At 36.3% G+C, this 14,302-nt stretch overlaps 1 protein-coding gene across 1 annotated transcript in view; it reads right to left on the bottom strand.

Moving 5' to 3' along the window:
- slc12a2 (solute carrier family 12 member 2) overlaps positions 1-14,302 on the bottom strand; it is a 207,767-nt gene that overhangs the window by 5,097 nt on the left and 188,368 nt on the right. The window contains exons 22-25 of the mRNA XM_063068955.1: positions 13,774-13,896; positions 13,513-13,624; positions 11,993-12,079; positions 653-788 (exon numbers count right to left, since the gene is read on the bottom strand). Coding sequence (XP_062925025.1) covers positions 653-788; positions 11,993-12,079; positions 13,513-13,624; positions 13,774-13,896 — 458 coding nt within the window. The remainder of the gene's footprint in view (positions 1-652; positions 789-11,992; positions 12,080-13,512; positions 13,625-13,773; positions 13,897-14,302) is intronic.

Genomic DNA, 14,302 nt, shown 5'->3' on the forward strand with positions numbered 1-14,302 from the left:
CTTAACAGTTACAAGTTTAGATAGCAAGGTAGAGATAGATTTCCATAAATTAGTTCTTAGGAAAGAAAGTGGAGGATCTTAACTGAGAATAATGTTAAGAGTTTTACAGAAACTTTTCAAAAAAGATGGGAAATGTTTGGAACAAAGGAAGGAAACTATTTTTTTCAGGCAGTGTTTAAAAAAAAAACTGTTGAATATGAGGGAATTCTGCTTGAGCGGCGGAAGATAACTAGTCCTGAGAATTAATGAAGAAAAACCACAGTGAAAGACAAGTGTTCATACTAATGATTTTAGTATTGCTTGGCTGAAAACAGGTTAAATGGTTTGTTACAAATCCAGAGACCACAGCTTCAGACCTCAAAGAGTTACAAAAGCAGATTCAATAAGAAAAAAATAGCTTGCAATATAGTGCAGGACTAGGATAACAAGCTTGAGCTCCTTTGTTACTCTTAAAATCGTGATAACCAGAGGACTCATGAAACACTATAAGAGGCTGCTTATGATCTGAGTGCAGTTTCCAAGTGGGTGCTAGAATTCGTAAATTTAATTTTTGTCATAAAATTTGGTCTGATGATCTGGTGGCTGTTTCTGCTGTGTCTCAGTTCCCAAGTCTAAACAGAGCAAAAGTAAAATATTTCAAAAGATTCAGAACCTTCATTTTGTAAATCTCAAGCTCATTATCTGTGATCCTCCACGGTTCCTCCGCCTTCATTTTCTCATACGTCTCTTGCTCTTTGTCATCTTCATGAAGTCTGAATGGTTCAATCATTTCTTCGAAAGCTGCAATACTGTTAAAACAAATTCATTGCAAATTTACCTGATATTTAGCTTACTGAATTTATTCAACCATCAGCCAACTGCTAAAAAAATAATGCAGAAAATGCACACAAATCATCAATAGCTAAGGACCTGATATTTTTTTAATGCTTTGGAGACAAAAATCTAGCCCCACTTCTGCAATCATTGGCCTACAAATGCCTGTTTTTGCTACTGACCTAGAGGGGGGAAAATTTCTGTACTTGCCTACTCACAAATATTGCCAATGGGAACAGGTGAAGTGAAGTCAACCTATCCTACTGCAGAAACCCTGGACAGCTGCATAACGATCCGCACTGTAAAGAGGATTGTGTGGGAAAGAAAGCAGAACAACCACCCTCCTACAATATTACAATATATAAATGCCAGGAATATCCATATTTTCAAAAACTTTTAAAGGCTTGACCTTAACTATCCCAATATATAAAGTATCCAGAATTTCCTTTTTTTTTAAAAAACTGTTTCATCCCAAGAGGAAGTAGGATTTCAGGAAAATCAGGTGGATCCGTACATGAGGTTTGGGAACAGTTCGGAGGTAGTGATCATAAAAATAAAAGGTTAGCTATAGAGGAATCCAAAGTAAAAGTAATTAATTAGGAAAAAAATCAATATTAATAGGCTGAGAATGGGTCACACCCAGGTAAACTGAAACTAAAGGTTCATAGATAAAGCTGATTAAGGTATTGTTCAGGTATAACTGAAGCATATTCCCACATGGGGCAAAGGAAGAAAGCAAAAACAATTCAGAGGTCCCTGGTGAATGGAGAGGGAGACAAAAGAAAAAAAAACATACATCATATGGCAAGCACTAGCCAGTATCAATTAATTATATTAGCCAGGATCAGACGGATTACAAAAGAATGAGACAGTGAAAATTAAAATGAGAGGAAGGGTACAAGAAAAATTAGTTGCCAGTGCAAATAGGAATACAAAAATGGTCCAAAGGCATATTAATAGTAAAATGGTAATGCCTTGAAGAGTTTAGGGGTAAAAATGGGAACTTGCACATGGGTTTTGAGGGCAGTATTAAGATGTTAAGTGAGTAGCTTGCTCCCATGTTCCCTTGGGAGGAGGGCACTTCCAAAGTATAGAGAAGAAAGAAATAGTTGAAACACCACATACATTAAATATTGATGTCACTGAAACACTTGAAAATTGGCTGAACTTAAAGTTGGTGCATCAAAATGATAGAATGGAACATATCCTATAATTCTGCAGAAATTGAGGGGTCACTATCCATCATCTCTTGCAGTTCTTTGGATACAGAGTGGTGCCAGAGAACTGAAAAATAGGAAAAGTTACTTTGTTCAAAAAAAAAGTGCTCAGCAAAGCTCAACAACTACAACCAATTAATATAACCTTGGTGGAAGGAGAGCGTAGAAAAACATTGAACCGGGTCTGGATTAAGGCAAGCCAGCACAGATTTACGGGCAAGTCATTTTAAACTACTACTTTTTTTGGTAATATTCCAGCAGTTCATGGATAGATGGGCACTAGAAAGCTTTTACACAAATGATTTAAACTTAAAGCACTTCAAAGAAAATCAATATTGATAGAATGGATAGGAAGTTAGCTAAGTAACAGATAACAGGCCATGGTGAATGGTCATCCTTTACTGACAGGTAGAAAATATTCACCATGGACAGTTGTTAGGGCCACTGAATTTTCTAAATGATCTAGAGTTGGAGGTCAAAGTCGCAATTTCAAGATCTGTAGATGACAAATCTTGGCAATATTGTAAACTACAGAACATAGTTTGGGACTTCAAGTATTAAAAGGCTAATGGAGTGGACAGAGTTTATTGTGGAGAGACATGAAGTGATAAAATTTATCTAGAAAAAAAGAAAATATATAGAACTGTGGAAAAGTCTTAGGCACATACATACGCGTGTACACATGTACACGCATATGCCTGTCTATGTGTATATTCACATATAAATATGTGTCTGCATGCATATATACACTGCCTATAAAAATTATTCGCCCCCTTGGAAGTTTTCATGTTTTATAGTTTTACAATGTTAAGTCATAGTGGATTTAATTTGACTCCTTTTGACACTGATCAATGGAAAAAGGCCCTTTCATGTCAAAGTGAAAACAGATCTCTACAAAATGATCTAAATTACTTACAAATATAAAACACAAAATAATTGATTGCATAAGTATTCACGCCCTTCAAGTCAGTACTTAGTAGATGCACCTTTGGCAGCAATTACAGCCTTAAGTCTGTGTGGATAGGCTTCTAATCAGCTTTATACACCTGGACACTGCAATTCTTCCCCATTCTTCTTTACAAGACTGCTCAAGTTCTGTCAGATTGCATAGGGATCATGAGTGAACAGCCCTGTTCAAGTCCCGCCACAAATTCTCAATTGGATTGAGGTCTGGACTCTGACTTGGCCACTCTAGGACATTAACTTTGTTAATTTTAAGCCATTCCGGTGTACCGTTGGCTTTATGCTTCGGGTTATTGTCTTGCTGGAAAATAAATTTTCTCCCAAGTTACAGTTCCCTGCACACTGAATCAGGTTTTCCTTCAGGATGTCCCTGTATTTTGTTGCATTCATTTTACCTTCTACCTTCACAAGCCTTCCTGATGTTCTGCTGTGAAGCATCCTCACAGCATGATGCAGCCACCACTATGCTTTACATTAGAAATAGTGTGTTTTTGATAATCTGCAGTGTCTGGCGTAGCATTTAGTCCGATGGCCAAAAAGCTGAAATTTGCTATCATTAGACCATAGAATCTTCTTCAAGCTTCTTCCACATGCCTTCTGGCAAACTCTAACCAAGATTTCATGTGTTTTATTTTGAACAGTGGCTTTCTCTTTACTACTCTCCCATAAAGTTTGTACTGGTGAAGCACCCAAGCAACAGTTGTTGTATGCAGTTCTCTATCTCAGCCACTGAAACTTGTAACTCCTCCAGAGTTGTCATGGGTCTCTTGGTAACCTCCCTCACTAGTCCCCTTCTTGCACAGTCACTCAGTTTTTGAGGACAGCCTGCTCTAGGCAGATTTATAGCTGTGCCATATTCTTTCCATTTCTTGATGATTGAACTGTACTCCAAGGGATATTCAGTGACTTGGACATTTTCCTGTATCCATCTCCTGACTTGTGCTTTTCAAAAATCTTTTTGTGGAGTAGTTGCTTGGAGTGTTCTTTTGTCTTCATGGGTGTAGTTTTTGCCAGGATATTGACTCACCAGCAGTTGGACCTTCCAGATACAGGCGTATTTTTACTACAATCAATTGAAACTCCTTGACTGCCCACAGGTCTCCAAAAACAGATCTCCATTTAACCAATTATGTGAATTCTAAAACCAACTGGCTGCAGCAGTCGTATTTTGTCTGTCCTATTAAAGGGGAGTGAATACTTATGCAATCAATTATTTTGTGCTTTATAAATGTAACTTAGATCACTTTGTAGAGATCGGTTTTCACTTTGACACGAAATAGTATTTTTCTGTTGATCAGTGTCTAAAAAGCCAAAATAAACCAACTGTGATTCAATATTGTAAAACAATAGAACATAAAAACTTCCGGGGTGGCGGGGTGGGCGGTGGGGGAGAGAATAAGTTTAAAGGCACTGTATGAAACAAAGTAAAATACGTTATCTCAAAAACAGAGCAAAGGATGTTGGGAACGGTGAGGATGCAGTGCCACAGGTGGGGTATAGTTTTTGCCGGGGAGGCGGGGTGGATGGTGGACCCAGACATTTGCAGAATACTGTAGAAAAAAGGATACTGATCATATTTTCTTTCTTTTCAAACCTTTTTATTGTATATATGGGAAAAATAACATGAGTACATTGAAGTAACAACACTTACAATGCCTCAAAAAAAACCATTATCTTAAAGATTGAAAACAAAATTTTGTGATAACAAAAAAAACCTACTAAGCAGAAAAGTGAGAAAAAAAAAGAGAACCCATTAGGTGTACAACCCCAGAGCCATGCGTCATACAAAAAGTTTCTAAAAAATAAACATCAAACCGCCAGCAAGAAAAGAAAATATACTAAAAAAATTTACAATTAGATCATGGAAAAATTCTATCAATTAACTTAAATGATAATAACAAGCAAATGAGCCCCACCTTTTCTCAAAATTAAATAAAGGTTCAAAGGTTTGACTTCTAATTTTCTCCAAACTAAGACATAGCATCACTTGAGAGAACCATTGTGAGAAAGTGGGAGCTGATGTGTCCTTCCACTTCAACAAAATGGCCCTCCTAGCTATCAATGTAACAAATGCAATAACATGTTGTCAGACACAGAAATACCATGAATATTTTGAGGAACTATTCCAAAAAGCACAGTTATTTGTTAGGTTGTAAATTAATTTTAAGTGCTTTAGAAATTGCTGAGAAAACCAACTTCCAGAACTGTTCCAATATAGAACAAGACCAAAACATATGTCAGTGTAGCTATCTCAGTTTTACATCTATCACAATGACTATCAACATTAGGAAAGGTTTTAGAAAGTCTCTCCTTTGTCAGATGTTAACGATGTACAATTTTAAATTGAATCAATGAATGGCTAGCACAAATTGAAGAAGAGTTAACCAACTTCAATATCCGTATCCAATCCTCCGTCATAAAAGTCAAATTAAGTTCCTTTTCCCAATCCTGTTTAAACTTAGATAAAGGACGCTTATCCCATCATAATAATAAATTATACAATCTTCCAATAGAACCCTTAATCAAAGGATTCATACTCATAATAGTATCTAACAGGTCAGCCTCCAATATGTAAGGGAAATTACTTAAATATTTTTGTCAAAAATATCTAACGTGAAGGTATTGCAGAAAGTGTGAGTATGAAAGAGAATATTTATCAATTAATTAATTGTTCAAAGGACATCAATCTACCTTCTTTAAATAAATCCAAAAAAGAATTAATACCTTTATTTTTCCAAAGTAAAAAAATTGGATCACTCAAAAAAGGCTTAAAAAACTAATTTTGGTAAATTAAACTACAAAGTTTAAATTTTTTAAAATTAAAAAAAATTGCAGAACTGGAGCCAAATTTGTAAAGAGTACTTAATCACAGGATATAGGTTTAAATTAACAATTTTACCTAATTGTATAGGTAAAGGAGCTCCCAATAATGAGGTTAAATAAAACTATTTTACAACTTTCAGTTCCAGGTCTACCCAAATTGGCCGATCACTCTTATCAACCCAGTATAACCAAAAAGACATATATCGCAGATTAACAGCCCAATAATACATTCTAAAATTAGGCAAAGCAAGACCTCCATCCTTTTTCAATTTTTGTAAATGACATTTACTAATTCTTGGTCTTTTACTATTCCAAATAAAAGATAAAATAATAGAATCAATCCGATCAAAAAACTTCCTAGTCAAAAAAACAGGAATATTCTGAAATAAATATAAAAATTTCGGTAAAATCATCAGTTTAACTATATGAATGTGACCAACAAGTGAAAATGTAAGTGGGCTCCATCTACTAAATAAGTACTTCATAGAGTCTACTAAGGGAACAAAATTAGCTTTATAAAGATCCTTAATTTTTTAGTAATTATAATACCTAAATATCTAAAAGAGTCTGAAACTTTAAAAGAAGTATTATCATATATAGAGACAGAATCATTTAAAGGAAACAATTCACTTTTACTAAAATTTATTTTATATCCTGAAAAACCTCCAAATTCATTAAATAATTTTAGCAAGGCAGGAATGAATTCGTCAGGGTTAGATATATAAACCAATAAATCATCAGCATAAAGAGAGACCTTATGCATATTCTCATTCACAAAGATCCCATGGATATTTTTAGCCTCACGAAGAGCAATAGCAAGGGGTTCTAATATTAAATTAAACAACAAAGGACTTAATGGACAGCCTTGCCTTGTTCCCCGTGAAAGCTGAAAAAAAGGAGGCCTGCGATTGTTAGTGACAACAGTAGCAACAGGGGCTTTATATATCATTTTAATCCAATTACTAAAATTAACACCAAAGCCAAATTTCTCTAAAATATTGAATAAATATTTCCATTCGACTCGGTCGAACGCTTTTTCAGCATCCAAAGATACAACACATTGTGGAATTTTAGAAGAAGACGAATATATAATGTTAAATAGTCTCCGAACATTTGAAAAGGAATAGCGACCCTTTATAAAGCCTGTTTGATCTTCACAAATAATTTTACCCAAAATATTCCCCAACCAATCGGCCATTATCTTTGACAAAATCTTAGCGTCAACATTCAGTAATGAAATAGGTCTATATGAAGCACAGTCAGTAGGATCTTTATCTTTTTTAAGAATTAAAGAAATAGAGGCCTCATAAAAAGTAGCGGGTAAGTCATCTTTCACAAAAGAATCCTTAAACATTTCCAACATATATGGAGAGAGCAACTTTCCAAATTTTTTTAAAAATTCTACAGGATAACCATCAAGTCCTGGGGACTTACCAGATTGCATTGAAAAAATAGCTTTATGAATTTTGGCTTCAGCAATTTGAGCATCAAGAGTTTTTTGATCCTCAACCGAGATTTTAGGAAAAACAATCTTCCATAAAAAAGCATTCATTTTAGAGGAATCTAACGGACATTGAGATTTATATAGCTCAGCATAAAAATATTGAAAAATCTTATTAATTTCTTCATAATCCTGAGCTAAGGTACCATCTTTCCTACGAATTTTCATGATTTGCCTTTTGGCTGCAGCCATTTTTAATTGAGATGCAAGCAGTTTGTTATTTTTATCTCCAAACATATAAAATTGGCTCATTAACTTAAGCAAATAACCTTCAATGGGATGAGTTAATAACAGGTTATATTGTGAATGAAGGTCCACCCTTTGTTTAAATGAATCAGTATTGGGGGAAATTGCATAAAGAAGGGTCTCGGCCTGAAACGTCGACTGCGCCTCTTCCTATAGATGCTGCCTGGCCTGCTGCATTCACCAGCAACTTTGATGTATGTTGCTTGAATTTCCAGCATCTGCAGAATTCCTGTTGTTTGCATCTAAATCTTTAATTTGTTTTGAAATTCTATCTAATTCTGCTCTAGTTTGTTTTTTTAAATTTAGCTGAATAAGAAATAATCTGACCACGTAAAAATGCTTTAAATGTATCCTATATAACTAATTTAGACATACCCCCTATATCATTAAAAAGAAAAAATTCTTTTATCTGGGTTTCAATGAAACTGACAAAGTCAGAGTTTTGCAATAATGTCTGAGACATGCGCCAAGGAGGACGGGCAAGAATGACATCATCAAATTCAAAAGACAAACTCAGAGGCGCATGATCAGATATAGCAATAGCATCATATTCGCAAGTTTTAACACTAGGCAAGAAGCGGGGATCGAATATAACATAATCGATCCTCGAATATTTTTTATGAACATGTGAGAATAAAGAATATTCTCTATTATCGGGATGAAGATACCTCCACAAATCAATCAACCCAAAATCAATCAAAAAGGAATTAATAAATGACGCAGATCGATTTGGAAGTCGCTGACTGGTTAAGCTCTTATCAATCACAGGATTTAAACAGCAATTAAAATCCTCACCCATTATGAGCATATATTCATTTAAGTCAGGCAGTAAAGCAAATAACCTTTTTAAAAAAAGAAGGATCATCTAAGTTAGGACCATACAAATTAACCAAAACAACTTTTCTGTTACAGATTGTTCCTTTTAACAGTTAAAAATCTACCATTAGAATCTGATTCAATATCCTCCTGAATAAATATATTAGGTTTAATGAAAATAGACACGCCTTTTGTTTTACTCTGAGAAGTAGAGTGGAATTGCAAACCATTCCACCATCTAAAAAATTTATTTTGATCTCCCGCCCTGATATGTGTCTCTTGAGCAAAAATTGTATCAGCTTGGAATCGGTTAATAATTTTAAAAGTCTTCTTTCGTTTAATAGGATGATTCCAACCACATACATTCCAATTTATTATATTAATCCGTTTGAACAGCATACTCTAATTTCATTCTACTTTATACATGCACAGAGCACATACCAATACAGGATGATCAAAGATGGCGGTGATGAAGAATACAACCAAATAAAAAACACGCATGCTCCGGAACCACCCAATGGGAAAAAACTCCTAACTCTAAACCCACCCACGCACACCCGGAAACCCGAAAGAGGCAAGCGAGCTACGATAGAATTCAAAGCTGCTGACTGCTCTGTCTGTGTTTTCTTTCCCTCCCCCCAGTTAGTAAAAAAAGTAGAGTGACCTTGTGAAAAAGACAATAAAGTCTCAGCAAAGGTATTTACATTCCATCGACTAATAAACAAGAAAGAACCAAAATAATGTTATCTCTTAGAGAGAAAAACCAGCGCCATGTTTAAGTTTAATATTAATTCCCTAAAAAAGCTTTAAATTCAATTATAAACTGTTATAATAAAACAGAAAAAAATATATAAAAAGCCCTATACATCAAAGTTGCTTGAATTTCCAGCATCTGCAGAATTCCTGTTGTTTGCGTATAAAAAGCCCTATTAGTAGGAAAAAACTACCAATTAGCTACCAAGTATTAAATTAAAGGAACAAATCGCCTTATCTTCTTCCCTCAGTCATAGAATGTCCAGAGATCATTTGAACAGAGATACTTAAACCATAAATCTTTCCAAAGGAAAACCAATAATATGCAATAAAAAACAACACTCCGTCTTCTTTAATTAGTCTCTCGATGAAATATACAAGTGACCTTCATAAATCTTCTTTCCAAAATGCAAATAATATACAAATAGCCAAACAGCCTTTCAGATGGATCATTCAACAGAAGCGTTGGTGACAGCGGCAGGTAAAGCCTGAACAAAATCCAGTGCAGCTTTTGGATCAAAAAAAGTACGAGGAGGAGAATTAGCAGGGAAAATTTTAATTCTTGTCGGGTACCTCAGAGACGGGAAAAGATTTTTATCATATGCTTGTTTCATTATCAGGGCCAAATTTGATCTTTGTTCCATTATCTCTCTTGGATAATCTTCGAGGGAGCGGAGCTCAGATTCCATAAATCTAAAAACTCTGTTTTCTTGCCTGTCGCATTATTTGATTTTTAATTTTAAAGTGATGAAAGCAAACCAGAACAGATCTTGGTTTACTAGAATCCTTCGATTTCGAGATAAACGCCCTGTGTGCCCTTTCTATAGCAGGCGGCTTTGATAGAATGGTAGGAAATAAAGTGCGGAAAAGCTTACCAAAGTAAGCTGTTAGATCTCCATCTTCAGTTCCTCCCTGCAGCCCAACAATTCTTATATTCCTTCATCGAGACCTAGTTTCCAGGTCTATAATCTTATTTTGATATCTTTCCAAACAAGTGGTAGCTTCAGACAACTTTTGCTTAGTTATCTTCAATTCCTCTTTGTGTGAAATAACTTGAGTTTCCAGGTCATTAAGTTTTCCCAGAAATAACTTCATTTCATTACTATTCTTTTCCAGTTGGTCTTTAATTGTTCTATTCTGATCCTCAATTGAATTCAGTGTCCGAACAATATCTTCAGCCCACGATGGCATTTCATCAGATCTTTCCTTTTGCACCTTTCCTTTCCCATTACCTTTATCACCAGGTTCAGGTAAATTCTTCCCACTTCTTGTAGACATAGACATATTGATCCCCCTCAAGAACCAACAAGTAAAAATTTTAAATTCAAAACTTAAACTAGGGGGAAAGAAAGAAAACTAAGAGCAGCAGAAAAATACTGCTACTCCATTGGCAGACAGGGGCGCTCCTCCCAAGGATACTGATCTAAGAGTGATGCTGGTTTGTGTTCAAAATAATTTGAGAACAGCAGAGCAAGATGAAAATTCATACAAATAACTAATTTTGGAGCGTTCTCAAGAGAAGCAGACATGGAAGTTGTCTTGAACACCTACGCTCTGTCCGCCAGAGAAAGCAGGATCTCCCAGTGGCCACACATTTTAATTCCACATCCCATTCCCATTCTGACATGTCTATCCACTGCCTCCTCTACTGTAACGATGAAGCCACACTCAGGTTGGAGGAACAACACCTTATATTCCATCTGGGTAGCCTCCAACCTGATGGCATGAACATCGACTTCTCTAACTTCTGCTAATGTCCCACCTCCCCCTCATACTCCATCTGTTACTTATTTTTATACACACTTTCTTTCTCTCACTCTCCTTTTTCTCCCTCTGAATATACCCCTTGCCCATCCCCCTGGGTTCCCCCCCGCCCCCTCCTTGTCTTTCTTCCCGGACCTCCTGTCCCATGATCCTCTCGTATCCCTTTTGCCAATCACCTGTCCAGCTCTTGGCTCCATCCCTCCCCCTCCTGTCTTCTCCTATCATTTTGGATCTCCCCCTCCAACTTTCAAATCCCTTACTCACTCTTCCTTCAGTTAGTCCTGACGAAGGGTCTCGGCCTGAAACTTCGACTGCACCTCTTCCTAGAGATGCTGCCTGGCCTGCTGCGTTCACCAGCAACTTTGATGTGTGTTGATGGAAGTTGTCCTGTATCTTTATAAAGTACTGGTCCACACTCATCTGGAATAATGGGTCCAGTTCTGGTCACCACATTGGAAGAGTGAAGGGAAGAGGGAATGGCGCTGTTTCATTCTCAGGAAAGGCGCAGGGGAGATTTAATGGTAATTAATTGTGGGAGTCTGAACAGAGTAGAGAGTAGGAGGTTGTTCCCTTTGGGGAAGAGTCAAAGGCTAAAGATCACAGATACAAAAGGGAAAGGACAGCAAAACAAGGCTGGAAACTGAAATGTGCTGTTTACAGAAGTAGTGGAACCACGTTCATTATAGCCTTAGTAAGGAATTTAGGTAAATATAAGGAATTAATGACTGCAGAAAAAGGGGCCAGCGGATAGAATTTGATGGTAACTTGGTAGAGAACCAGTGTGGAAATGAGCTGAAAGGCCAATTCCTATGTTGTAACCATTTCTTTACTAATAAATTCACCCAGGCTTCTCCATTCAATGAACTCCATGTGCCAAGTATGATCTGATATAAGTTGTTTGGTAGATTCCCCAACACTAGGTTTTAGGGAATCATCACATCTGTGTTACCACAATAGTCACTATGGACTCTATTGTCTGAGCAGAGTCAGGAAAATTACAGTAAACACCTGCTAGAAACTTGAGAGACTTCATTGTTAATAAGGTGCACTGCATGGGGCAATATATAATCATAAAATTGCTAATTTCTTCACTTACTTCTCTTTGCTTGGCTTGGTATTCATATCCCCAAGAACAGTGATGTCTGAGAAATCAATCCTGAATTTGCTAAGTAAAGTGGCCATTCTGAAAGTCAATTAAAGTTATTTGGTTACAAACAGCAAGAACATAAAAAACAACTGATCAAAGTTAGTATCCAGTGTTGATTCACTTCAGTAAAATAGCAACTGACCCTTACTTAAAGCATATGTTCTTTTTTAAACCCCACATTCCTCCCATACCCAGATCTATTGATCTTGAATATACTCGGACTCAGCATTCATGGTCTTCCAGGATAGAAACGGCATACTTTTAAACTGCAGTCTTACTCATCCAGGATAACTACATTATACAAAGTAATCCCGAATCTATAATGCGCTTTCCACAAGTGCATCCTTCAGTTAGGATTAGAAATAGAAATCTGATTAGTACTCCAAGTAATTACTCAGGTCTACACTCAAGGTTCTGTACAAATCTTAGTTATGTTTTATAAAATGAGGGACACATATAGGGTAGACAGTCACAGCCCTTTTCCCAGGGTAGGAGGGTCTAAAACTAGAGGACACAAGTTTAAGGTGAGCAGGGAAACAATTAAAGGGAATCTGAGGAGCAACTTTTTCTACACGGATTGGTGGGTAAAAGGAATGGGCTAGATGGTGGTGCCAGAGGCAGGTGCAACCACAACACACAAGAAACCCAAACACGTTCACGGACATTCAATGTTAGGCATATGGGCCGAATGAAGGCAAAGATTAACATAAATAGGCATCTTGATCAGCATGGATGAGTTGGGCCGAAGGGCCTGTTTTCACTCCACAAATCTATAGACATACCACATACCTAATGTGTTGCCTGTCATCTCAATGTTTCAGGTAGCTGCACGTCCAGATCCCAATGTATTCCATCATCTAGATTCTGATTGTCTATTTGCCTTAATTCACATTTTCACCATTCTGCCTCTTCTGTTGCCATCTGCCTACCCACATACTGTCACTTTTAAATTGTTGGGTTACAGTCATTGGTCCTTTACTTTCCTATTTGGCTTTGTAGCAAAACTTTCTTATACTCTCACTATTTTTGTTTGTGTAGATTATGAGCAGCAACGATACATATAGAAGCACATATTAAAACTGCAAAATAAATGCAGTCATGAAATCTCTCGTTTATTATTTCTCAGCAATTTCCTACAGACATTTTAAAATATCGGTACAAATGTTTAAAAATAAAACAAGCTACTTAAAGCACCGCGTACATTAGATAGGGTTCTATATAATCAAAATTTGCACCGTTTATGACATCATATTAATCTGGATCCAATTTGTTTCAAGATATTTTGGAATTAGTAAATGGCCCTACTTGTTATTTACATTGTGTCCATGCTCAACTTGAATGTGTATTTGTGTCCTTACCCATACTAACAGATCAGTAATTTTGAAAATAAAACCAGATGTCTGTTAACATCTGTAATCACAGATGCACACTGCATGTTTCATTTTTGCTCCAAATTCAAGATCACTTACGTTCTTCTGTCGTGATCTATTCTGTTTATTTTCCCACCAATGAACACTCTGATCTTGCAATCTTTCCACTTCTTCTTGGTAGTGAGAAGATATGGGATAAGTAAAGTCAGACCTAATAAAGTCAAAAACTGTTGTAATGCCAGACATTTCAAAATTTTCCTTTTCAACTAATTTCCAAAGTAGAATGCAGGAAAGGAGAGAACTGTGGTTTAACTGTTTTCAGTTTATCTGTACATTGAGGAATAATTGCAGAAACTATACCTCCATCATCAAAAAGCCACCAGACGTCAATTGTCCCTTTGACCTGTTTCTTCTGAAACACAGAGCTTGCCTGAAGCAACTTCGGGTCAGTCATGTTCAAAGGCACGGAAGGACCTTTAACTTCTAAAAAGTTTCACAGAAAATTAGGCATATGTCCAAAAAAAAAAGTTGTAATCATGAGAGTTTAGCATGTTATTTCAAACAGGAAGGATAAAACCAGCTGTACAATCATTGATATTTAACTGTAAACCAATGATAAATCTAAATAATAAGTATTTTGACCTTTTTCTTTTTCGCCCCAGGAGTAAACAATCCAGGACACTATATCACATACCTGCATATTTGCAATTTTTAAGCAGAGCTGTCAAATTCTCCAGTGCTCCTGTCCATTCCACTACCACCGCCCCCCCCCACACACACACACACTCTAAATTAATTAACATTTTGCTCTTCAAAACTTCAAATGCTGTCAAACTACCCAAAATACTACAATTTACAAAGGATATATATTCTACATTTTAATGAATGG

Source organism: Mobula hypostoma, chromosome 16, assembly GCF_963921235.1.
Source record: "Mobula hypostoma chromosome 16, sMobHyp1.1, whole genome shotgun sequence".
Taxonomy (NCBI): domain Eukaryota; kingdom Metazoa; phylum Chordata; class Chondrichthyes; order Myliobatiformes; family Myliobatidae; genus Mobula; species Mobula hypostoma.